At 37.7% G+C, this 24,976-nt stretch overlaps 1 protein-coding gene across 2 annotated transcripts in view; it reads left to right on the forward strand.

Moving 5' to 3' along the window:
• Positions 1 to 21,923, forward strand: part of LOC127428383 (FYVE, RhoGEF and PH domain-containing protein 5-like) — a 70,001-nt gene extending 48,078 nt beyond the window's left edge. The window contains exons 8-21 of one of the 2 annotated variants that reach the window (XM_051676737.1): positions 1,516 to 1,606; positions 1,849 to 1,899; positions 2,039 to 2,097; positions 5,872 to 5,943; positions 6,792 to 6,860; positions 11,712 to 11,795; positions 11,917 to 11,996; positions 12,108 to 12,201; positions 12,888 to 13,025; positions 13,522 to 13,624; positions 15,248 to 15,384; positions 17,549 to 17,650; positions 18,444 to 18,598; positions 18,859 to 21,923. In XM_051676737.1, coding sequence (XP_051532697.1) covers positions 1,516 to 1,606; positions 1,849 to 1,899; positions 2,039 to 2,097; positions 5,872 to 5,943; positions 6,792 to 6,860; positions 11,712 to 11,795; positions 11,917 to 11,996; positions 12,108 to 12,201; positions 12,888 to 13,025; positions 13,522 to 13,624; positions 15,248 to 15,384; positions 17,549 to 17,650; positions 18,444 to 18,598; positions 18,859 to 18,895 — 1,272 coding nt within the window. In that variant the 3' untranslated portion in view covers positions 18,896 to 21,923. Of the gene's footprint in view, positions 1 to 1,515; positions 1,607 to 1,848; positions 1,900 to 2,038; positions 2,098 to 5,871; positions 5,944 to 6,791; positions 6,861 to 11,711; positions 11,796 to 11,916; positions 11,997 to 12,107; positions 12,202 to 12,887; positions 13,026 to 13,521; positions 13,625 to 15,247; positions 15,385 to 17,548; positions 17,678 to 18,443; positions 18,599 to 18,858 lie in introns of both variants that reach the window. The other variant, XM_051676736.1, reaches the window with a different exon arrangement.
• The last annotated feature ends 3,053 nt before the right edge of the window (positions 21,924 to 24,976 follow it).

A 24,976-nucleotide genomic window follows, 5' to 3' on the forward strand; every position in this document is an offset into this window, starting at 1 on the left:
GTAGAACTATTTGTGTTAGCACAAGGTCATTGATGGCATTCATTGAAGTTCTCAAGCAGTGCCCTATCTACTATACCTAGAGGTCTCTAGCGAAAGAAGGAGCCCCTTACCATAAGTGCACATTTATTTGCCCCTTATCTACCCTCTATTGACCTATCACATCCCCCTAGGCTCCTCAGGGCTCTCATGAACAATGACATGCCAAAGTCAATTAGGACTTGATTGATTTTTCTCACCCTATGTTTGACGGATTCACTTGTTCAATTTTTCTCTCAGTGAATAATATTATTGTGGATGTAATTGGATGGAATGAAGCGTTCTCAAGGTTTTGTGTAGGGGAAAAAGGGAAGGTCAATGAATGACCTTGAAATGGGCTTTTCTAAGTGGTGCCATTGTTACCTATGACACTGTACAGTATTGTGCTGTGTGGGTAAGGGCGAGCACAGGTGGAATTTACATATCTTGATGGTGTGCGATTGTGTATTTTTGGGCCTGTTTGTGTGTGTGTGTGGACGGGTTAGGGTGGTTTACGAGGAAAATTTTTTAGGTTACAAACTGGTAATTACAAGGGTATTATGCTATAAATGTGGTTTATGAGGACATTTCTAGTGTCCCCATAATTCAAATCGCTTAATAATCATACTAAACAATGTTTTTTTTGAAAATGTAAAAATGCAGAAAGTTTTTTGTGCGGGTTAGGTTTAGGGGTAGGGTTAGGGTTAGGGTTAGGGGATAGAATCTATAGTTTGTACAGTATAAAAATCATTATGTGGAGAGTCTATGGAGAGTCCTCATAAGGATAGCCGCACCAACATGTGTGTGTGTGTATGTGTATGTATGTTGGAGGAGGTGACAGTGGGTTGGAATTGATGTAAATGAATTTTGCTTTCATACATCCCCAATGGAATATTTAATTGCTCAGATGTTCTTCTTTCATAGTTCAGGTGACTAAATGGAGGTCTCTGTTACATTTAATTTCAGTATCAGCTTTCTCTCAGATGTTTCTTCCAAAATTCCTAAAAAAAAAAAAAGAAAAAAAAAAGGAATGAATAATGAGATTTATTGTTGCCATACAGTGTAGAGCTGTAAAACGTGGATAGTGTAAATTTGATTTTGAAAGAATGAAATTAAACTGAAATCTCTGACTTTTGATTGCAGTTCTCGTCTTAAACTCCAGACACATCTGAGATTACAGGGCTCTTTTTTCTCAGGAGAAAAATCTGAGAATCAGATTTAAGCAAAAGTGTCTCTTTGAACTCAATCTGATTTCTGACTAGTAGAAACAAATGAAATAATAAAGACATCTTATTTGTGATTTTTCTGTTTTGTGTCTATCCTGTTTATTTATTTAATATAATATGCGCAGAGCTATGTTAATGTAGTATGCTGCTATTTGCATGTGTGTATACAGGATGTGCCTATTTTATTACATTTAAAATATGCTTATGTATAATGTGTTTGGGGACATTTGAAGCCATTTATAATATGCAGGCTGGTTTGTGTGTGTCTTAACAGATGCAGAATGCAGAAGGAGTTCATGTTCCTTTGAAACACCAGCTGCTGCGGGTCATTGTGCGTGTCCTCCAGTACCGCATGCTTCTCACAGGTGAACACTATGTGTTTGTGTATATGAGTGTGCGATCATGGTGTCCTTGACACTATATTGGTCTGAGTGTGTGTAAGAGATAGGTTGTTCTCATTTGAACATTGAGGGTGTGCGTATGAAATGTGTCCCTAACAAAACATAAGGCAGCCTATAAATTAGATGCACCGAGAATTTGGAATGTGTCTGTTGTTCCATAATATGGTATCTTATTTTCCTTTTCCCTTCCATCTCATTCTTTCCAGATTACTTAAACAACCTCTCCCCTGATTCAAAAGAGTATGAAGACACAAAAGGTACTGTTGTTTTCCTACCCAGCTTTCATTAACAGTCCCTCTTTCTTACATACACACTTGCTACACAATGATGTACATTTAGAATTTTTCAGCTGTGTAAACACAAATTATGGTTGTGATTGTTATTTTTTATTAACAGCTGCGCTGGTAATCGTGTCAGAGGTTGCAGACCAGGTTAATGACAATCTAAAACACGGGGTGAGTTCTGTGTGTGAGAGAGTGTGTTTAATTGTTAATGCATGATGAAACAGCAGTGAGGAGAAATTATGTCAACAAAGTGTCCCAGGTGTCCAGAAACAAAGACACCAGTGTGAAAAAGCCAGTCTGAATTAGTGAAACACAGAGGCATCCCCAAACACACACACATAGTCACAGACAGACACAGAATCCCTACAGCTGTTCACTATGAAACAGCACTTCCCTTTCCCTCTTCCCTTTTTGAGTTCTCAAAAGCAACTTGTGTGTGTATGTGGCTTTGAGAGAACAAACATACATCTGTGTTGTAGTCCATTTATGTTGTTTCTATATTTCTTTCATATTATTTTCTATATATATATAGATACAGTTGTACTCAAAAGTTTGCTTACCCTGGCAGAAATTGTGAAATTTTGGCATTGATTTTGAAAATATGACTGATCATGCAAAAAAACTGTCTTTTATTTAAGGATAGTGATCACATGAAGCCATTTATCATCACATAGTTGTTTGGCTCCTTTTTAAATCATAATGATAACAGAAATCACCCAAATGGCCCTGATCAAAAGTTTACATACCCTTGAATGTTTGGCCTTGTTATACACGCACAAGGTGATACACACACAGGTTTAAATGGCAATTAAAGGTTAATTTCCCACACCTGTGGCTTTTTAAATTGCAATTAGTGTCTGTGTATAAATAGTCAATGAGTTTGTTAGCTCTCACGTGGATACACTGAGCAGGCTAGATACTGAGCCATGGGGAGCAGAAAAGAACTGTCAAAAGACCTGCGTAACAAGGTAATGGACCTTTATAAAGATGGAAAAGGATTTAAAAAAATATCCAAAGCCTTGAAAATGCCAGTCAGTACTGTTCAATCACTTATTAAGAAGAGCAAAATTCGGGGATCTCTTGATACCAAGCCAAGGTCAGGTAGACCAAGAAAGATTTCAGCCACAACTGCTAGAAGAATTGTTCGGGATACAAAGAAAAACCCACAGGTAACCTCAGGAGAAATACAGGCTGCTCTGGAAAAAGACGGTGTGGTTGTTTCAAAGAGCACAATACGACGATACTTGAACAAAAATGAGCTGCATGGTCGAGTTGCCAGAAAGAAGCCTTTACTATGCCAGTGCCACAAATGACAACACCATGACATGCCTCACAGCTTCTGGCACACTATAATTATGGTCACAACCATAAGCGCTATGTCTGGAGAGGGGTCAACAAGGCCTATAGTGAAAAGAATACCATACCCACTGTGAAGCATGGTGGTGGCTCACTGACGTTTTGGGGGTGTGTGAGCACTAAAGGCACGGGAATCTTGTGAAAATTGATGACAAGATGAATGCAGCATGTTATCAGAAAATACTGGCAGACAATTTGCATTCTTCTGCACGAAAGCTGCGCATGGGATGCTCTTGGACTTTCCAGCACGACAATAACCCTAAGTACAAGGCCAAGTTGACCCTCCAGTGGTTACAGCAGAAAAAGGTGAAGGTTCTGGAGTGGCCATCACAGTCTTCTGACCTTAATATCATCGAGCCACTCTGGGAAGATCTCAAACGTGTGGTTCATGCAAGATGACCAAAGACTTTGCATGACCTGGAGGCATTTTGCCAAGATGAATGGGCAGCTATACCACCTGCAAGAATTTGGGGCCTCATAGACAACTATTACAAAAGACTGCACGCTGTCATTGATGCTAAAGGGGGCAATACACAGTATTAAGAACTAAGGGTATGAAGACTTTTGAACAGGGGTCATTTCATTTTTTTCTTTGTTGCCATGTTTTGTTTATGATGTGACATTCTGTTATAACCTACAGTTGAATATGAATCCCATAAGAAATAAAAGAAATGTGTTTTGCCTTCTCACTCATGTTTTCTCTAAAAATGGTACATATATTACCAATTCTCCAAGGGTATGCAAACTTTTGAGCACAACTGTATGTACAGGTGCATCTCAATAAATTAGAATGTCGTGGAAAAGTTCATTTATTTCAGGTAATTCAACTCAAATTGTGAAACTCGTGTATTAAATAAATTCAATGCACACAGACTGAAGTAGTTTAAGTCTTTGGTTCTTTTAATTGTGATGATTTTGGCTCACATTTAACAAAAACCCACCAATTCACTATCTCAAAAAATTAGAATACATCATAAGACCAATAAAAAAAAACATTTTTAGTGAATTGTTGGCCTTCTGGAAAGTATGTTCACTTACTGTATATGTACTCAATACTTGGTAGGGGCTCCTTTTGCTTTAATTACTGCCTCAATTCGGCGTGGCATGGAGGTGATCAGTTTGTGGCACTGCTGAGGTGGGATGGAAGCCCAGGTTTCTTTGACAGTGGCCTTCAGCTCATCTGCATTTTTTGGTCTCTTGTTTCTCATTTTCCTCTTGACAATACCCCATAGATTCTCTATGGGGTTCAGGTCTGGTGAGTTTGCTGGCCAGTCAAGCACACCAACACCATGGTCATTTAACCAACTTTTGGTGCTTTTGGCAGTGTGGGCAGGTGCCAAATCCTGCTGGAAAATGAAATCAGCATCTTTAAAAAGCTGGTCATCAGAAGGAAGCATGAAGTGCTCCAACATTTCTTGGTAAATGGGTGCAGTGACTTTGCTTTTCAAAAAACACAATGGACCAACACCAGCAGATGACATTGCACCCCAAATCATCACAGACTGTGGAAACTTAACACTGGACTTCAAGCAACTTGGGCTATGAGCTTCTCCACCCTTCCTCCAGACTCTAGGACCTTGGTTTCCAAATGAAATACAAAACTTGCTCTCATCTGAAAAGAGGACTTTGGACCACTGGGCAACAGTCCAGTTCTTCTTCTCCTTAGCCCAGGTAAGATGCCTCTGACGTTGTCTGTGGTTCAGGAGTGGCTTAACAAGAGGAATACGACAACTGTAGCCAAATTCCTTGACACATCTGTGTGTGGTGACTCTTGATGCCTTGACCCCAGCCTCAGTCCATTCCTTGTGAAGTTCACCCAAATTCTTGAATCGATTTTGCTTGACAATCCTCATAAGGCTGCGGTTCTCTCGGTTGGTTGTGCATCTTTTTCTTCCACACTTTTCCCTTCCACTCAACTTTCTGTTAACATGCTTGGATACAGCACTCTGTGAACAGCCAGCTTCTTTGGCAATGAATGTTTGTGGCTTACCCTCCTTGTGAAGGGTGTCAATGATTGTCTTCTGGACAACTGTCAGATCAGCAGATTGTGTAGCCTAGTGAACCAAACTGAGACACCATTTTGAAGGCTCAGGAAACCTCTTCAGGTGTTTTGAGTTGATTAGCTGATTGGCATGTCACCATATTCTAATTTTTTGAGATAGTGAATTTGTGGGTTTTTGTTAAATGTGAGCCAAAATCATCACAATTAAAAGAACCAAATACTTAAACTACTTCAGTCTGTGTGCATTGAATTTATTTAATACACGAGTTTCACAATTTGAGTTGAATTACTGAAATAAATGAACTTTTCCACGACATTCTAATTTATTGAGATGCACCTGTATATTTACAAAATTCTTATGAGTAGGCTTCGCCCCTGCTCTTCCCCTGCCTCTGTTTCTTTTATGTTAGAAAAGTTAATATGACAAAGTGTTGACTGATTTTCAATATCACACCAAAATCTGATATTTCTTGATAGAGAGAGATCTAGTAAGAAATCAAATGGATCTAACAAACACAAAGAAAGGCATTCTCATTTTCTAATTATCTTCTCCTCTTTCTCTCTGTGTCTGTCCCTTGCAATCGCAGGAGAACTTGCTTCGTTTGGTCCACATTGACTACAGCGTGAAAGGCAAAAGAGACCTTCTTCAACCAGGAAGGGTAAACTCAGCTCAGTACTCTGGGGCTCTGTTCCAAAACGTAGTGAGCTGCATTGCTGCCTACTGCCTGCATCCTATCTGAAATTGGTCATTAGTGACAGAATTGGAATGCTCTACATAAGTAGCAACTCGCAAATAGAAATACAAGTGAAGCACACAGGAAACTTGACTTACTATTGATTTCAGTAGTTTGTCATTAGCACGTTGCTAATCTAACAACACAATGCTCCTATAAGCTTTCAAAAATATCTCACTCAAATATTGCCTAAAAATGTCCATGTTTAGTTAAATTCAATTTATCAATACTTTTCTGTATTAAATGAATTATCAGTACTCTGTATTTAAAATCAATATTTCTCATGCTTGATTCACCTTCTTGTATATATTTTATTCACTAAGCTTGTCACAATACATTATGGGATTATCTACTCTGCAAAGGACATATATGATGATGCCTTAGAGACCTTTCAAAAACTGAACACGTTTTTGCATCTGTCTGCGTTGGTTTGTAATTGTCCCGCAGTTTTTTCTTGTACAGGAGTGCAATTTTTAATGCTGTGTCAAGTTAAAAGAACTTCAGCTTTGAACCTAGTTGCACTTCGTCTTAAACATGTCTTTACCTTTCTAATGTAAGAACATGCTCGGTCTGAACAGCCCCTTAGAATTTTGGAACAGAGCCTGTACTTACACTCCATTCATATTTATGTATGTTTACAGTTTACTGTTGTTTGTTTTTTCTGCCTGTACAACCTAAAAGATCAGTAACTGTTAGTAGACATCAAAGGGTCAAATGAAAAAAACACCCTCACCTGTAGTTCACCTGGCCACTGGTATATCTGTGTTTTTCAGGTTTTTGTCAAGGAGGGCACTCTGATGAAGGTCTCTCGTAAAAGTCGGCAGCCCAGACACCTCTTTCTGGTATCTTGTCATGCTTCTCTACTTTATTTAAATCCTCTGAATCTGGTAGCTTCATGGCTGTTTGAAGCTCACCTGACTCTTGCTCACTGCATCCTCTCTACATAAATGAACTGTATATGAGAGTTAAAATAGTATTGACTTCTAACTACACAAGCTCAATTTCATGCCTTGTCACATTCTGATAAGAATTCAATGCAAGTACGTGTTGCATTCTGATCGTTGTCACAAGGGGTGCTATAGCGGGCATTAGTGTCTTCTTTTACAGACAGTTTTCTCTTTCAGGTCAAGTACTGTCATAGTAGAGCATGTTTGAAAATAATCTGTCTGGGCAAGCTAGTTCAAATGAGCTAAATTTTCATTGTTTCTCACTAGCTATAGTACCTGGGTTATAACACATCTAGTTTAATGACACAGTTGTTTGAAGGTAACGCTATTCTGAGGTTTGTTACTGGCACAGTACTGCAAGAACACGTTAAAAAATGTAGATGGATCCGCATGCTTGCAATGCACTGGTCAAGCTGCATTTGCGTACTTACGTAGAGTATGTTTCTGGCCTTATTTAGTTAGTTATTACTTTTAAAACAGCCAGTCTTAAGTTCCTAGGGAGTTAGCAAGCTGGGATATATGTGCATTAAGTGTATGTTTGAATTACTCCAGACACTGGAGGCTACATTAGCTGTAGGACAAGGCCATCCCCACCCCTCTTTTAGTTGCTCTTGTTTTCGAGGGTCTTACTTCCCCTCAGGATGTCTGCTGTAGGTCACTGAATGCCAGCTTCCTGTGCAGGGACTGTACTGACAGCACACTGAGGACTAGGCCCACAGAGAACAACAGATCAACAACACTGAGGCACTACAGCTGAAAAACAACACTAAAAAATTTGCCTGAACAGAAGATTCAGTTGCCATGTCATCACTGCAGTACATCTTCAATGCTTGGTTATTTTTAATTTGGGTAGTTTTCCAGATACTTTAATGATGTCATCCAAGTTGCGCTGCTAAGGAGATAGTTTAAGGTTTTATTGGTAGTTCTTAATGATGGTCTGGTGGTCTTTGTTCAGATTTAGCATCAAAGAATTTTTGCATTTTGAAAAGATGATGTGCACTCAAAAGCAGATCTTTGAGTATCCAGAGGGGAAAATTTCTTAAAATGGTCTCCATTAAGTTTCATTTATGGATCAATTTTTTTCCTTAAATTCTTTAGGAGAAATTAAAATAAAAACAAATGAGAATATAAAGCAATAAAATGAACATGGATAGTAATGTTGATCAAATTTGGTCTTTTGGGAAATGTTGGAGTATTGAAATTGATTCGGTATGATTTAATATGAAATTAACTTTTGATTGAAGACAGTGGTATCTTTGGAAATCTGATCACAGTTTGTGACATTGCTGAAACTCTAGAGGACAAAATAATCTAAGCAGCAGACCAAAGTTTCCATTTGCTCTCCATTGAATCCCATTGCTGTCTGAAGAAGAGATTTTCTTTCCTACGGGTATGGAAAGATATGGAAAGATACTCCCAAGCAAACACGTCCCTCTCTCTGCCTGTTTTATCTCAAACCACACACATACATAAAAAATTTTTTTCTTAAACCGCATGACACTCTTGGCTCCTGGGGTCTTTCTTCACCGTTCGCTTCCATCTCTCCCTCTGTCGTTTTCTCTGTCACTTGCTCTAGTCCTCCCTGAATCAATCAAGCTCTGATTGATGCGTATTTATAAGAGCTTGTGACTGATGTGATAGAGTCCAGCACAGACTGGGTGTAATGTGATGATGTCAGAGGGTCTCCTGGTAATGATGACTCTCAGAGATCCAGATATAATTTATCGAGTAATAAGTGAATCGGCTCAAAACATATCGCCAACCAACAATCACTCACACACTGATGCCCAAGGGCCTTTTCCTCAGTCAAAATCACCTGTCAATGCACATACTGATCTTCAACTGTTGCCCTACAAAAATCACAATATATCTGAGGGACTGCTTCTGGCTCAGAAATACGTCGCAATCACTAAGACAGGAATGCCACAATCATGGAGACTTATGAGGTAATTTGTAAAAAGTAATTTTCAGGGATAAAACAATTATGTAAATTAGCTAAATCTTCAAAGTCATGGAAATTTCTAAAGTGAATATGCATTACATTCTTCTGTTCTGCATGGGGGCTAAGAAAGCCAAAATCTTCCATTGAGCTGCATTCAAATCTTCTTAATACAGTTTCTGTCTTATTGGAGTCATTTTTACAAAAAGCATATTTGTTTAAACCTGGTAATTCCAAAGATTGGTACCTGACATACAAAGGAAAATCTGCCCTTGGAAAGGAAAAAATCATGGAAATTCATTGGTCAAAATGTTTAGGAACCCTGCTGTGAGAGACACATCTGGACAGAGCTCAATTGGATCAGAAATTAAAAGGATAGTTCTCCCAAATAAAATAAAAATCTGTTGTCATTTGCTCACTTTCATGTCACTTCAAACCTATTTTTCTTTCTTTAGGGTAACCCAAAAGGAGATAGGCTGAATGTTAGAGATTAGATATTCAGTCCTCGTTAAGTTTCATTCTATCGAAAAATGAGCAGTGTTGAGATTCTTCAAAATTTCTATTCTCATGTTCCACAGAAGAAAGTTATACCAACATTACAACATGACAACTCTAATTTTTTCCTATGAAAAGGCATGACTTTAATTTCCATAGACACCAATCAATCAACAAATAAAACTTTTAATCGATACAGTACAGGCATACATTTTAGATTATTAAATCTCCTATCCAACATTTTATTTTAAGGACAAATCTGTGCACAAATTTGGTTACTCATTCAATATTTATGTAATGCAAATGACTGATGTATGTCAATAACCTGTAATACTCTTCCCTCCTCTCATTCCAAACCTCAGTGTTTTCTTTCTTTCGTGGTACACAAAAGTTATTTTCCTATTAAAATCAAGGTTAGGTTTAGGGTTTGGGTAAGAGGTTAAAAATAGTAAAAACCATAATAACGTTTATTTTTCTCTAAAAGTTGTATGTTTTTGTATGAGCCAACTTGTATGATTTCTTACGATTTTGCCATCTTGTACTATTACTATGACTTGTCATGAGACCAGGTTGGTTATACAGGTTTGAAACCTGACAGAATGTTTTTTTTTTATTATTTCAAATGAAATAATCCTTTAATAATAACATATACAATTGTATCTCTACATTAGTACTTTTAAGGTTGTGGTGCAGCCATATCAGCAGCTTGTTTTTTGTGGTTATCGTAGATGTGTTCGAGCTCTGTGGAACTTATTGGTGGGACTCTTAAGATGTTGTTTTCTCTCCCTTGTTTCATCACAGAGGTCCACTCAAGGGACACACACACACTAGTTTCAGGAGAATTGCAAGGATTTTAGTTAACGTCAGTATTTTTTGTTTCTATTGCATTCTCAGCTGTTTCACGGTTGTTGTGGCTGTTAGTGTTGATGTTTTTTGTTGTCTCTGTTCTGCTGCCTCCACCCAAAAGCCTTTCTCAGAAGCGTTCAGAATGAAATACTGGACCCTGCCTGTGAACTGCGGATGTTTGGGGCACATACATTGCATATCTGATGATGTCACTACTTTTGTTTTGTCGAGCAAACACAATGGTTTGAAGTGTGTGGCTAGCCTGTTTGTGGGTGTGAGTTTGTGTTCTTAGCACAACTACATCACTGTCAGGACTGGAGCACAGAAAATAACCCATAAGCCTTTTATTAAGTACACCCCATTGTATTTAACGTGTGAATTATTTGTTGAGTGCTGAACTTAACATGCTAATTTGGGAAAGAATGTCTATTGAGAAGGACAGGAATAAAAGAGATGTGCGTGAAAGATTTTTTAAAGCCGTTACCTCCCCCTTGTGGTGGACATAAACATTACAGAAAAGGACATTACATTCTGCTAATTGCATTTAAAAGTTATTTTACCATGGGTAAGTGTCTTATAGATAGGACACGAAGCAGAGTAGTAACTTAGTGCATTACTATATAATTCAGCTGATGTGCAGTAGCAGGTGTGTGTATTTGGCTATTTTACCTTAGCTTCGAGCAAGGCTCATTCAAACAGAATTCAGCCTGAACTACCCTTTTGTGACTCATTTTAATACACATAAATTATAGAACAGAGTATATATGAATTATTTCACTCATCAGTTAAATGAATATTCTGGTTTCAGTACAACTTAAGCTCAGTCGACAGCATTTGTGGCATAATATTGATAACCACAAAAAAATTATTTTTTTTAATTTCTCCTTTTAAACCCTCCAAAAATGGGCCTTGTTAAGTGCCTCAATATAACCCAGATTTGTGCTTTTTTAAAGAAAAGGAGGAACGAGTCGAAATGAATTTGCGTGGTAATCAATATTATGCCACAAATACTGTCGATTGAGCTTAACTTGTTTTGAAACTGGAATATTCCTTTAAATAGTGAAACACTGCATATTGCGCTTATGTGTTATTTAGAATTGTCAAATCAAATCAAATCACTTTATTGTCACACAGCCATATACACAAGTGCAATGGTGTGTGAAATTCTTGGGTGCAGTTCCGATCAACATAGCAGTCGTGACAGTGATGAGACATATACCAATTTACAATAACATCAAATTAACACAACACAATTTAAACATCTGATATACACATAATTACACTCAACAATATACAAATAATAACATACACTGTACAGTATACAATACGCACTATATAGATACACATTATTCAATAAAAATAATAAATAAAAATAACAATAAAAAATAAAAATTGTGCATAGTTAGTTACTGTACATAGATCTCATTTGTACATCTGTACATAAAGTGTGTGTGTTTGTGTTTCAGATGAATGATGTAATGCTGTACACCTACCCACAGCAAGATGGCAAATACCGATTGAAGAACACACTCACTCTAAGTGGGATGAAGGTAAGCGCAGTTAGCACAGTTGGTTGAATTCATTAGATTTGGTGTGATTGAAATTGTACTATGATGAACTTTCGGGCTTAGTTGTATTTTAAGCTGAATGTGTGATTCCATGTTTCTACAGGTCAGTAAACCTGTCTTAGACAATGTGCTCAACACACTCAGGATAGAAGTCAGTGATGTTACCATAACCCTCTCTGCGAGGTAAAGGGAATTTCCATAACAGTTTGCATGTGTCTGTACTGTGTGTACTAGTGTAATACAGTCACTTCAAGCACTCTATCACTCTCTCACGCTCTTTTTCTTATCTGATAGTTCTTTAGGAGAGAGAGAGGACTGGTTCCACACGCTGAGCCGGGCTATAGCAGATCATGCCGCAGGCCTCAACACCTTCAGCTGTTCTAGTGAGGTGTGGGAAAATTCTCAATAGTAATTGTTTGTTATTCTTATCTGATTTACTTAGCCAGTGTCTTTGTTTTATTTAATTATTTTGCTATGGTAGCCTGTACAGCTCTTTGAAATAACTGAAGTAAATTGGCGAAGTCATATGGAGCCATTATACGGTCAAGACCTGGAACTACTTTATAGCTGTGCATTTACTAAAAAATAATTGCACACTTAGAACGTCTGTCAACCAATCAGAATCAAGCATTCAATAGCCCTGTGATATAAAAAGGTTTAATACAGATAAAGGTCAAGGTGTAATTTCCTTTAATTATTGATACACTAGCATCACCAAACGCAATTGCAAGAATAATCACTGTTTTTAAACAGATTCCAAAAATCCCACATCTTCCACTGGTATTACAAACAGATAATCCCGTCCAAACTCATGCCATTGGTTGAGCCAATATTGCTGTGTCGGGCTGGACAGGCCGTTCAAACAAACAAAGCAATGTTTTGAAAGCACAACAGAGTCACTGTGTTACACTTTTAGGTGAAATCACCCTGCAAATGGCTTACTTACAGTTGACTCTGCATATTAAGCTGGGATACGAGAAAGAATATTAGAAATTAAGGCAGTTAAACAATTTAATGTGGCAAGATATGAAACCTTTTGTCATAAGGCATTACTGTTCATTTGCCCATTCACAGGCGAGAGAAAAATTGTGGATGTCTCTGGGAGAGGCTGCACCTGTGCTGGTTCCTATATCACATGTGATGATGTGCATGAATTGCACTTCTGACTTCAGCCTAACACTGCGACGGCATTACTGCAATGCATGTGGAAAGGTATAACATTGCCGCCAGCAGCATGATATTTGATATTCTGTTCTTTTCAATAAACTATAACATCTTCAGGGTTATAGCAATATGTTTCGATTTACACTAAAGTACTCAGAAATAGTTTTTACAGTGACTCCAAAAGGTACATAGACATTTGAACAAAACTTAAATATTTTTAGTTGTACATGTACAGTTGATATATTATTAAGACCTTTTTTGTCATTTTAAATTTTTATTTATTAATATTTATTTTCTTAGCTGAATTTTGAGTTAATGTTTAATGTAATTTTAGCAATCTTGTGTACATCTCATTTGTTATAATTAAATTAAATTATATCATATATATCAGCATTATGGTATTTATATAATATATTATAGTATATACAGGCCCTATCTGCACACTGGCTTTAGCCTTGGAAAAACCTATATCATTTAATCTATTTCAATCCATAAAAAAATAAATCTGCATTATTCATCTGAGCTGTGTTCCTCTCATTCTTAGGTGGTGTGTCGTTCCTGCTCACGAAACAGGTATCCACTGAAGTATCTGAAGGACAGGATGGCTAAAGTGTGCGACCACTGCTATGCCGAGCTCAAAAAGAGAGGCAAGTCTGAGTGACAACAATTTTAAGAATTTTGTACAGACTTTATGAACACTTTCCAGAAAACACACTTACCAGAAATACTTTAGGAAGACTTTTTTTTTTTTTTTTTAAACATGAATTTAGGGTTGGAGATAGTACACAAATTATTCATTTAGACCAGCGGCCACCAATTAGCAGTCTGAGTCCAGACCTCGGCTTGGTTCCATCCGGACCACGAGATAATGATAACGGTTGCCCTATCTTAACATTTCTACAGTTTTAGTGAGCAGTGCATCAAAACAACTGAGCTATTCACACCACAAGCACTCAGGGGTGATCAGCGCTATATCATCTTTTTCTCAAGCACTAAACACGCTTCATTTCCCGCTCCATGTGTGTTGCCTCTCTCCTTCGCAATATACACGAGGTGTCGCATAAAGCCTGATTAGGTTCCAAGCGCAGTTATTTTAACAACAGCAGTGGAGACACGGTCAGCAGCAATGTAGATGGTGACTGGCATCTTTCGCTAAAACACAATGAAGAAAATTTGAATAAAGCAAAGTGAAACTATTTTCATCTGTCTGATAAATGACTCGGATGGTTCAGCTAAAGCAGGTTTGTGACAGGACAAGTTTACTTGTCACCTTTTTAGACTAACGTCTTTTTCCGTCTAAATTGAACTTTATTAATCAGCATGTTACGTGCCTTTCATGACAAACAGTTTTTTGTTTTAATCTTGTGAAAATTGATGTCATCATCTCTGAATTATAATTAATAAAAATTAAAATAGTTAGCCTGGCTAGTAGAGTTCTCTGCTTCTGATGAGAACATTCCCATTATTTCATAGTAAGCCTATTTATACTTAACTTAAGCAAACAGTATTTTTTAAGATGTAAATTGTTAGTTTGTTGTTATTTGATTCTCACTTTAGGAAAGTATAAAAATTGTCCATTCAGACTTACATTTTTCTAAATTTTCTCTTAGGGGTTACCCCTGAACCCCAATACAATAACCTATATTTTCTCAGTCAGAAGTACTCCTATGTCCCATACATTGGTATCTGAATGTAAAAATAATTAAAAATAAATATTCAGAATGTAGAAATTTTCAAACGCAAAAACTGGACTGCTGTCACCCAGCTGTTGATCTTATCTTGTAATATTAATATCCAAGTGCCCTCGACAAATGAACTAATATATTAGCCTAATCTTTTGGTAGAAAAGATCCCTCACACCCCACTGCTTTGTCTTTGTCTCTGGGCCAGTGTCCTCATCTCTGCTTTGAAGAGCCTATTTTGACTGTTTAATTTTTTTTTTTTTTACAAAGTACTATTGCTGCCAATGTGGAAAGTTATAATAATAATAAAAAATAAATAAAAAAACATTTTAAACCATATTGACTACTGACACCATGCAAGTTATTATTTTCCAGACCTTTGCTGGGAAGGAAATGTAGAGACTGGACCTCTTGAAATTTTAATTGAATACCCCTGATTTAGACTGTTCACTTATTTTGGATGCTGATTGGTCTGAAAAATTATATACGCAATATCACTTTTATTTAAAAAAATGTTTAAGCTTTTATCTTAGACTTGTTTTTAGTACTGCTTATTGTCTCAGTTTTGATGTCTCTGTGTGCTTGTAGGTGGTAATATTCCTGGAACATGTGGGAGCACTAGTCCCCGCACACACAGAGCCAGCAGGCCTCTCTCTGCAGTGTTCCAAAGTCTACAGCCCCCTAGCCTATGGAGGAACAAAAAGAGCACCTCACCTCTCACACAGGTACACACTCACACACACACAGACTTCTTTATCACCACACATCTCTCCATTTAGGGAGGTTGCACACACTGCAGGCAGACTTTTGGGGCTGCTCAAAATTATTTTGCGGCACTGAGTGCCATTCACATAGCTTTCCATTAAAATCAACCCAAAATTGTTTTTAGATAGACACAAACATATAAAATAGGCTGTTTGGGACACAAACATATCAAATAGTCTGTTTGGTTAACATTCCCAGTCAGGCAAGCTTGCTTACATTAGTGAAATAAATAGATAGTTACAGTTGAAGTCAGAAGTTTACATACACCTTAGCCAAATACATTTAAGCTCAGTTTTTCACAATTCCTGACATTTAATTGTAGAAAACATTCCCTGTCTTTGGTTCAGTTAGGATCACTACTTTATTTTAAGAATGTGAAATGTCAGAATAATAGTAAAGAGAATGATTTATTTCAGCTTTTATTTCTTTCATCACATTCCCAGTGGGTCAGAAGTTTACATACACTTTGTTAGTATTTGGCAGCATTGCCTTTAAATTGTTTAACTTGGGCCAAACGTTTTTGGTAGCCTTCCACAAGCCCATTCCTGAACTGATGTAACTGAGTCAGGTTTGTAGGCCTCCTTGCTCGCACACGCTTTTTCAGATCTGCCCGCAAATTTTCTATTGGATTGAGGTCAGGGCTTTGTGTTGGCCACTCCAACACCTTGACTTTGTTGTCTTTAAGTCATTTTTACACAACTTTGGAGGTATGCTTGGGGTCATTGTCCATTTGGAAGACCCATTTGTGACCGAGCTTTAACTTCCTGGCTGATGTCTTGAGATGTTGCTTCAATATATCCACATAATTTTCCTTCCTCAAGATGCTATCTATTTTATGAAGTGCACCAGTCCCTCCTGCAGCAAAGCACTCCCACAACATGATGCTGCCACCCCCATGCTTCCCGGTTGAGATGGTGTTCTTCGGCTTGCAAGCCTCACCCTTTTTCCTCCAAACATAATGATGGTCATTCTGGCCAAATTATTTTGTTTCATCAGACCAGAGGACATTTCTCCAAAAAGTAAGATTTTTGTCCCCATGTGCACTTGCAAACTGTAGTCTGGCTTTTTTATGGCGGTTTTGGAGCAGTGGCTTCTTCCTTGCTGAGCAGCCTTTCAGGTTACGTTGATATAGGACTCGTTTTACTGTGGATATAGATACTTGTCTACTTGTTTCCTCCAGCATCTTCACAAGGTCCTTTGCTGTTGTTCTGGGATTGATTTGTACTTTTCGCACAAAACTATGTTCATCTCTAGGAGACAGAATGCGTACCCTTCCTGAGTGGTATGATGGCTGTGTGATCCCATAGTGTTTATACTTGCGTACTATTGTTTGTACAGATGAACGTGGTACCTTCAGGCATTTGGAAATTTCTCCCAAGGATGAACCAGATTTGTGGAGGTCCACAATTTGTTTTCTGAGGTCTTGGCTGATTTCTTTTGATTTTCCCATGTTGTCAAGCAAGGAGGCACTGAGTTTGAAGGTAGGCCTTAAAATACATCCACAGGTACACCTCCAATTCAGTACACTTCCTATCAGAAGCTAACTGGCTAATTGTCTAAAGGCTTGACATCATTTTCTGGAATTTTCCAAGCTGCTTAAAGGCACAGTTAACTTAATGTATGTAAACTTCTGACCTACTGGAATTGTGATATAGTCAATTAAAAGTGAAACAATCTGTCTGTAAACAAATGTTGGAAAAATTACTTGTGTCATGCACAAAGTGGATGTCCTAAATGACTTGCCAAAACTATAGTTTACTAATATTAAATCTGTGGAGTTGTTAAAAAAATGTGTTTTAATGACTTCAACCTAAGTGTACTGTATGTAAACTTCTGACTTCAACTGTACTCTTTAATATTACCAGATTTACCAGTGTAATAAATTAATTGTTTGAAGTTCAATAACGATTTATTCTTCCATCAAAATAATCTTTCTTTATTGGAGACAGTGTAAAGTTAAAACTCATCCACCTTAAATCTCATCAGGAGCTATATAGTAGCGCCATGGCGCATCTCGTCCGGTGTGCCACCCTGTTTACTCTCTGCCCTTTCTCGTATTTTTCTGTCTAAACCTAGAACATAAATCCACCTTTTGTCTCTTTAAAAACATATGTTTGTGTGCAGGTGTCTGTTGGTGCAGAGGGGTCCACTATGAGCGGCAGTCTGCAGAGGCGCAAAAAGAGCAAAAGGAAGTGGAAGAGGCTGTGGTTCCTGCTCAAAGACAAGGTGCTCTACACCTTTAAAGCACGAGAGGTGAGGGGGCCCAGAGTCTCCCACACCAGCACAAAGACTAGACTCACACTCGCTTACACACACACACGCCACAGTGTAGTTTCTATTGCATTACTCCTGTAGGTACCATTTACTGTAGTGTTCCCATGGTCTTGATTCCCTGGAACTATCAGGGAATTCCCTGGAACTATCAGGGAATTTTAAAACTGTGATTTCCAGGCCTAGAAAAGTAAATAAAACATTTTCTAGAAATTTCTCTTTGAGAGTGCTATCTCTACAAACGAGTTCTTAAACTAAAGTTTAAGAGGAGCTTGCTCATCTAATCTGTCAATTCACCTGCAGGCTGCAGAGTATATAAGCCGCCGCTTACCTCAATCTAGCAACAGTCTTTACGGCATCCCTCCACCTCCCCATCTCCATCCTCAATCTTCGAAGAGTTCTTGCCCTATAGCTTCCTCCACATAGGAAGTAGTCCCTTGGGGGGGTACATTTAGAGCTAGAGTCGAGTCTCTTCCTTGAGCGCCTCCTTTTCAGACAGCAACCCACACACGTTTACCCTTTATCACTCAAAGATTATATGGGCAGGCGAACTCATGAAATATATTTTTTAAATCATTATCAAGTATCAAAAATGATGATCACCAATCATTGGTGAAAAGGTGAGGGTACCCTGACCATAACAAAAACAATGTTGTACTTTTGTGTTTTCAAACTTTTTATTTTGCATTGGCATTGCCATGTATAGTGCACATTTGATATCGCTCTTTTTTTTTTTATTTGTCGGCAGGATAAGGTGGCATCTGAAAGTCTTACTCTGCAGGGTTTTACTGTGAAGCTGCCCGATCGTTCAGAGGGCGAAGACACAGACAGTGTTTTCCAACTTTACCATAAAAAAACACTCTATTACACCTTCAGAGCAGACGACCAGCATACTGCTCGCAGGTATGACAAACAAGCAGATACACATGAGTCATGAGTAATACAAACACAAAAACCAAGGGCCCATTTATAGCAGCAAAGGACCGTATACTCACTTGTTAAACAATAACTGTCTGATCAAACATACACACTTACGTTTCTTTTGGTAGCTTTTGGTGTTCTAAAGCATATTTTCTTTTCTTTTGTTCCATCATGATTCTACATTTTTATTCTAAATTAAATCTCCAGGAAATGACAAAGAAACTTAAACCCTTTTTTTACAGGTGGGTAAATGCAATGGAAGAGGCTACAGTGTTATAGCATCCACCTATTCGCCCTGATGACGTGACCCCAGGCTAGGTTCTCATCTCTCTTGCACAATTCCAGACAGCTAAAGCCATTAGGGGCTTTAAGCTATGACATCACAGTTGCCTGAGAAACCAGCTGAACCACACCACGGATACCTTTGTTTTTATCTATTGCTGAATTTAAGGAATAAGTCCTTAAAACGTGCATAGAGTAACACCAGGCATGTCAGGCTTGGTGTTTTTCCACTTGCGAGCTGTCCCAAGAGAAGTCCATGTATGCCTCACCTACTTGACTTTACAGACTCATTTAAAAAGTGCCAAATGTAAACAGTGCAGTTCAGTGAAGTCGCAATCTGCTCGGGGCTTGTGAATGACTGTTCTAGGATTACTCATCTGTGTGGACAAATAAAAGAGACAAATAAATGTTCTTTTTTTACTGTAACTAACCACATTTCAATATGCAGATAAGTGCAGTCATTTTATACACTGATGCATTCAATTAATGTAAAATTAAAATTAACTTAAGTGCAAGGCATTTGTTATAGTTTGAATGAATATGATAAGCAAACACAGGTTTGTTATAGTCAGTGTATTGTTGATTTAATTTAACAGTAAAATATTAAGCATGGCATATCCTACCACCTCAGATATCAAGAATCCATGTTTTATATGCAATGACACAGTGTGATATATATTTACATGTTCAATATGGATTTGATACTGAGGCAAGCTGTACATTTTACTCAAAATAGTCAAACAATTCTCAGTGTAATATATTTAATTTGCGGCTATTTTTAAGACTTCCTGTTATCTGTTATGATTTTGCATCCCCAAGTTATTTTCCAGCTGACATTGTACCACTACACCCTTTCAAAAATACCATGGCAACAAAACTGTGGCAACTTAGTAGCTATTAGCCATCACTGTCAAAAAATAAACAACTAAATGAAATGGCAATGATTGGAAAAGCTACTTACACATTTTGAAGGCTATCCAATGCATTTAATGGGATTTTACAATAACTATAGTATTGCTGAATTCAGGCTATGGTTACCATGGTAATATTTGTGAGGGTAGTTGGATTTCTGTGCCTACAGATGTACCAGTATCACTTCATCATCTCGGAGCGTGCATTTGAAGGCCATGTTTGGTAAAACCTTGATGCAAATCAATATGCAAATGTTTTGAACATCTGTGTTGGTTCAGCGTTTCATTAAAAATAAGAAAGTGCCATAAGCTTTATCTACAGAGCAGTTTTATCTCAGTCATAACTTGGAGGCTGCTGTCAAAGCCTCGTCATACCCAACATTTCAAACCTCACTATTTTCAACATTTTATTCATCATTAATACATTATTCTCTAACTGGATACATGAAGATAATAAACAACGTATTTTGAACCTCAGCCAGTCATGCAAAACATCATGTTACTTTTCGACCAAACTGATAGACTTCCAGTTATTTAAATTATGAAAAAAATGCTGTGCATCTGAAAACAAGCTCAGATAGAAGGGATCTTAAACTATCGGTATCTACAAGAATGCCTGTAAAATTGAACAAAACTGAGGATCGGTCATGTTGTTGTGTTCTGTACTGCATGTGATTATCTTGAGAGATTATAACTGCATTGTGGAATGTATTGTGTTATATATATTAATCACAATGGAAAGAACGATGAGATGCAGTATATACAGTATGACAAGCGATAATGTTTGTCAATGGTTTGTAGGGTTTGTGTTCAACTGAGCCTTATTGTGTTCATTTTCCTTAAGTAGATTGTCTTTAAACGGCTATTACCAGAGATTCTTCTTTATATCGTGTTTCTTTAATTTGTCTTTGAATATTACATGGTTTTCTGTAAATCTCATGTTTCATATCAAGTGCCAGTATTCGTATTCACTCATTTGTATCTGATATTCAAAAGCACAGCCCCTTGGCTTAGAGAGGATATGTTTTATCTGTGGGATTTCATCCCTTTTACTTGCATTATGAAAATGAAATAAAAGCCCTGCCTACAGAAGAAGAAGAAAAATGTAATGTAAATGTACATAATTAAAGGGAGGAAAATGCATCTTATCTTTTTCCATTTTTGTAAACGGAAGCAGTCAGTGACACACACACACCAAAGTGGCATTCAACTGATCACAAAGTATAGTAAGGACATTACTGATGTAAAAAAGAGCACCATCACTATTTGAAAAAAGTTTTTTTGGATCAAATCTAGACAGGCCACATTTCCAGAAGCCATCACTCCAACATCCTTGCGTAATCATGCTAAATTGCTAATTTGGTACTAGAAAATCATCAGTCAATCATTGTTTTGAGGACTGAAGGCTATACAATGCTTGAAATTGCCATAAAACTGAAGATTTCATACAAAGGTGTACAATACAGTCTTCAAAGACAAAGGACAACTGTCTCTAACAAGGACAGAAAGAGTTGTGGAAGGCCAGATGCACAACTAAACAAGAGGATAAGTACATCAGAGTCTCTAGTTTGAGAAATAGATGCCTCACATGTCCTCAACTGACAGCTTCATTGAATTCTACCTGCTCAACACCAGTTTCATGTACAACAGTACAAAGAAGACTCAGGGGTGCAGGCCTTATGGGAAGAATTGCAAAGAAAAAGCCACTTTTGAAACACAAAAAGAAAAGGTTAGAGTGGGCAAAGAAACACAGACATTGGACAACAGATAATTGGAAAAGTGTGTTATGGATCTTAACCCCACTGAGCTTTTGTGGGATCAGCTAGAATGTAAGGTGCGTGAGAAGTGCCGACAAGTCAGCCACATCTATGGCAAATGCTACAGGAGGTGTGGGGTGAAATGTCACCTGAGTATCTGGACAAACTGACAGCTTGAATGCCAAGGATCTCCAAAGCTGTCATTGCTGCACATGGAGGATTTTTTGATGAGAACTCTTTGAAGTAGTTTAAGACGTTCTGAACATTTTTTTCAAATTGTAATAGTAATTTTTCACATTATTAATGTCCTGACTATACATTGTGATCAATTAAATGCCACTTTGGTGAACAAAAGTACCAATTTATTTCCATAAGAGCAAAATCTGTACATTATTCCAAACTTTTGGCCGCCAGTGTATATACTGTATAAAGAAGTTTTAATACTTAATAATTATTACAATATTGTTTGGCTTAGTGATTGGGTTTTTAGCATTATTTTAAATTAATATAGGTTATAGGTGCAAGACAAAATGTCTCTGTTTAAGCAAAAGGAGAAGATATTACATTTACAATACAAGTATCTTGTTTCAAACTTTAAAGAATATTTTATACTATAAAAATATAGCCTGTAGAGGGCAGCACACTCTTAAGCAAAGAGTCTTTAGAGGAGATAATGTTTCCTCTTGGTTGGAAGTCCGGTTTTGATGTTAACTCAGGACTGAAGTTAATTTGAAGAAGGAGAAAACTAATTTAGCATTCTGGCAAGAAACTAACTTATCCAACGCTGAACATGAAAAACAAAACAAAACAAAAAAAACAGGGTTTTTGTAACACTTTCTATTCTCCATATGAAGCAGGTACGAAAAGGGGAGTTGCAATCTTAATACTAAATTCAATTAGTTTCTAATTAACCTTCAAAATAGAGGACAAAGATGGTAGATTTGTTTTAGTTAAAGGTAAACTTGAACAGGTTTGCTTAACAGTGAAATATTTAGAGTTAAATGTTGGAAGAACTGAAAGTATTTTGAGAGCACAATGGAGAAGTGAGCCCGGTTATATTGTGGGATGCAGCAAAAGGTTTCATTAGGGCCAAAATCATAGCTCAAACAGCTCTACAAAAAAAGCTAAAAGCTAAAAAACTGCTTGATCTAGAAGTTAAACTTAGGGAGTTGGAACAGCGGCATAGCTCTACTAAAGTTCCATCCATCCTTGCAAATGAGACCTATAAAACAAGAAATGGAAAACATTTATAGTGAAGAGGTTGAGAAGAAAATAAGATTTATGAAGCAAAGGTTCTATGAAGCAGGTCCAAAAGTGGCAAAATTGCTGGCCTGGAGGCTACGTAAGCAGCAAGCAGGAAGTGCAATACATAAAGTTAGAGACCCTACGTCAAATACAATAACAACTAAGCTGGAGGGAATCCAGAAATAATTTGAAACATATATACTACATAAATCACTATATACTCAACCGGAGAAAGCTAATGGACAAAAAATTTTACAGTTTTTAAATTCATTAGACCTCCCATCCTTAGGCTTAGAACGTAATGATGAACTTACCTCTGAGATCTCAAGTGAGAAAATAGATAAGGCATTTTCAGCCCTTAATTCTTGTAAATCGCCAGGTACTGATGGATTCCCACCAGAATGGTACAAGTCAATGAGGTAATCACTGCTTCCACTACTTACAACTTGCTTTAATCACATTAAGATGGGAGGGCTCTCCCCCCTTCAGTAATACTAAAGGAGGGCAAGGATGAGCTTGACTGCAAATCATATAGGCCAGTAAGTGTTTTGAATTCAGATTATAAATTGTTTGCATCAATTTTGGCGAAGAGGATGGAAAAGATGATGCCACTCTTGATAAACGCGGACCAAACTGGGTTTGTTAGAAACAGGCAAACCCAAGATAATATATGGAGAGCCCTTCACAATATTGATTATATTAACAAAAGGAAAAGCAGTGCAATCCTTCTCAGTTTAGATGCTGAGAAGGCTTTTGATTCTGTCAGTTGGGAATTTCTTAATCAAGTTATGGATAGATTTGGGTTCAGTAGAGGATTTGTACATTGCATATTAATCTCTGACAGCTATGATAAAAATCAACGGTAGTCTCTCTAATTCAATAGTTTTACAACAAGGATGTAGACAAAGCTGTCCTATTAGCCCAACTCTCTTTAATCTGTTTATTGAACCCTTGGCTCAAACAATTAAGACAGGATTCATCCCAGATTACATTTCAATAAATTACATAGGCCGATTGACAAAGGTGGGCTAGGCCTACCCAAGATTTTGTTTTATTATTATGCATTCAGTCTCACACATTTGGCTCATTGGTCACTTCCACCTGAGAGAGCCCCTCCCTGGTTTTGTATTGAACAGGAAGATCTTACCCCTATTTTGCCATTGCAAAGCCATTCTGTCAAACTAACCGGAGAGGTTAAGTTACACCCTGTTATCCCGCACTTGCACTCGGTATGGACAAAAGTGTCCAGAGTGTTTAATTCGGATATTTATTTAAATGTTGCCTCAAGCATATGGTTGAACCCTAAATTATGTATTAATAAGTCCCCTTTCTGCTGGTCAGAATGGATTGTGAAGGGGGTTACTACACTCAGTGACCTATATGAGAGTGGAGTATTGAGATCTTTTGAACATTTGGCTCAACATTTTGGGATTCCCAAATCTCAATTCTATAGGTATTTACAGCTGTGCCACCTGCTCTGTATTGTTTTTGGGAGTAGCATACACCCCCCTAAAGTGGCAGATACTCTGGGAGAGGTGATCACTGCTTTTTGGAAAAGGTCATGAGGCATCAGTGTATTACTCCCTGCTAATTCAAAGTCTGGGGGACGGACCTTAAATTTCCCTCAAGAGATTATGGGAGAAAGATTTAAACTTGGTATTGGAGGATGGAGTGCGGGCTAGGATTCTAAAAAAGTCAAGTCTGCATCTAGAGATGCAAGGGTTCGCATTATGCAATTCAAGATTTTACATAGATTCTATTGGGCCCCCTTTAGATTGTATAGGCTTGGTCTTAAAGACACACCCACCTGCTGACGATGCCAATCAGAAGATGGAGACACAACCCATGGTTTTTGGGTGTGTTAAGATCCAAGAGTTTTGGTTGAATGTTCAGAGTGTCATATGTGATGTTTTGGGCACTCGAATTTCATTTTGCCCCAGACTCTGTATTTTGGGTAGTGGGGCGATCATAAATTTGGGGGACAAGCACATAAAAAATTGGGTCCTGACCAGTATTATTATTGGCAGGCAGATTATTTTAAGGGGATGGAAGTCAGATGGGGCTCCCTCATTTCCGGAGTGGTGTGCAGAGATGGGGAGGGTGGCAGCTTTTGAGAAGATGTCGAGCAGATGGCTGGGGGTTCGAGATTTGTTTGCTAGGAACTG

The sequence above is a fragment of the Myxocyprinus asiaticus genome, chromosome 37 (genome assembly GCF_019703515.2).
Source record: "Myxocyprinus asiaticus isolate MX2 ecotype Aquarium Trade chromosome 37, UBuf_Myxa_2, whole genome shotgun sequence".
NCBI classification, from domain to species: domain Eukaryota; kingdom Metazoa; phylum Chordata; class Actinopteri; order Cypriniformes; family Catostomidae; genus Myxocyprinus; species Myxocyprinus asiaticus.